The sequence below is a fragment of the Guillardia theta genome (genome assembly GCF_000315625.1).
Source record: "Guillardia theta CCMP2712 unplaced genomic scaffold GUITHscaffold_690, whole genome shotgun sequence".
Taxonomy (NCBI): domain Eukaryota; class Cryptophyceae; order Pyrenomonadales; family Geminigeraceae; genus Guillardia; species Guillardia theta.
Window position 1 is genome coordinate 1 of NW_005434044.1, and position 1,634 is coordinate 1,634.

At 54.4% G+C, this 1,634-nt stretch overlaps 1 protein-coding gene across 1 annotated transcript; it reads right to left on the reverse strand.

Moving 5' to 3' along the window:
* Window positions 1-219: 219 nt before the first annotated feature.
* GUITHDRAFT_149692 (hypothetical protein) lies at window positions 220-1,495 on the reverse strand (the record flags this gene model as incomplete). The annotated part of the gene is made up of 6 exons (XM_005817678.1): window positions 220-328; window positions 524-601; window positions 724-870; window positions 993-1,058; window positions 1,192-1,296; window positions 1,466-1,495. Coding segments are annotated over 6 exons (535 nt in total), but the record flags the coding sequence as incomplete, so codon positions are not given.
* Window positions 1,496-1,634: the final 139 nt, after the last annotated feature.

A 1,634-nucleotide genomic window follows, 5' to 3' on the forward strand; every position in this document is an offset into this window, starting at 1 on the left:
CATCCATCACGTAGGGCACGTTGCCTGCAGTTGCGAATTAGATAAGCGATAACAACGAAGGAAGCAAACAAAAATAGTAGAAGTAGTAGGAGGAGGATTAGGGGGAGGGGATCCGAGGAGAAGGAGGAGGAGGAGCAGAGAACGAGGAGCAGGAGCAGGAGCAGGAGAAGGAGCAGGAGAAGGAGCAGAAGAAGGAGCAGGAGGAGGAGGAGGAACAACCTTCTTCTTGTCCGGGCAGGAAGCCCGAGAGCATGGTAGGAAGACCGACTATGCTCGCCTCAGCTATGGTGCCAGGACCAGCCTTGGTGACGATACAGTCCGCGGCGATCTGAGAGGAGGTAAGAGAGCGAGGGAGGAGGAGAAGAAGCAAGCAGAGGACGAGGAAGTGGAGGAAGAGCTGAAGGGGGAGGAGAGAGAGATAGCGAGGGAGGAGGAAGAGGAGGAGTGGTAGGAGAGAAGGAGGAGGAGGAGGAGGGGTAGGAGGAGGAGGAGGAGGAGGAGGGGAGGAGGAGGAGGAGGAGACCATCCACTCGTCCATGTTGGAAACGAATCCGTTGATAATGACGTCAACGTTGGTGGGCCAGAAGCGAGAGGAGAGAGCCTGAAGCTTGAGATCAGCCGGAGAAAAGCAGAGAAGGAGGAGCAGCAGGAGCAGGAGGAGGACGAGGACGAGGAAGAGGAGCAGGAGGAGGAGAGGGGGAGGAGGAGGAGGAGGAGGAGTACCTTCTTGACTGCCTCATTCTTGCCACAGATAACAACTACTTGCACATTCTCCTTCACATCCTTGAGCTGATCCCCCACAGCCTCCGCGATCTTCTGCAGCCCTCCCACTCCGTCGCCTCCTCCCACCACCAGCACCGTCGGCACTTGCTGCTGGTCATGTCAGGACCAGACGAGGATAAAACATGATGGAGATGATGATGATGATGATGATGATGATGATGATGATGATGATGATGATGATGGAGAACGGAGAAGATGAGCGGTTGAACCTTCAATCCCAGACTTGCTCTTATCTTGGCGTTGTGTCCTCGCTTTGACCCGGCGTCCCAAAAGCCCTGGAGGACAAGAAAGTGAGTGGAGGAAGCGAGCAGAAGGCGTCAAGAGACAGAAGACAAGAAGAGCATGAGGAACTTATTGCTGTGTCTGTTGCGGAGAAGGAGAGGGAAGGGGAGCAGGAGAGGAGGATACCTGTCGAACAGGAAGGCCATGTTTCTTGATCTTGGATGGATCCACTCCCTTCCTCTCGGCAATCTTTGCGATAGCATCTCCTGGCACACAACACTTGTCCACGTCCTACCAACCAATCATTCCTCTTCCTCCCCCTCCCTTGCCCAGCCTCCCTCCTCCTCCTCCTCCTCCTCCTCCTCCTCCTCCTCCTCCTCCTCCTCCTCCTCCTCCGCCTCTTCATTGTCTGTTTCCGTCTACCACTTCTTCTCCCTACTTCATCCTCCTCCGTCTCCACCTCCATCTCCTGCTCCTCCTCTACCTCCTCCTACAAGACGAATAATGAGGAATAGTGGAGGATGGTGTATATGGAGATGAAGAAGGTCGTGGTGAACGAGTTCATGCACTAATGACGACTACGAGGACATGCAGAATGAGCTTTAACTGCGTCCGACTGTTATTGTTAT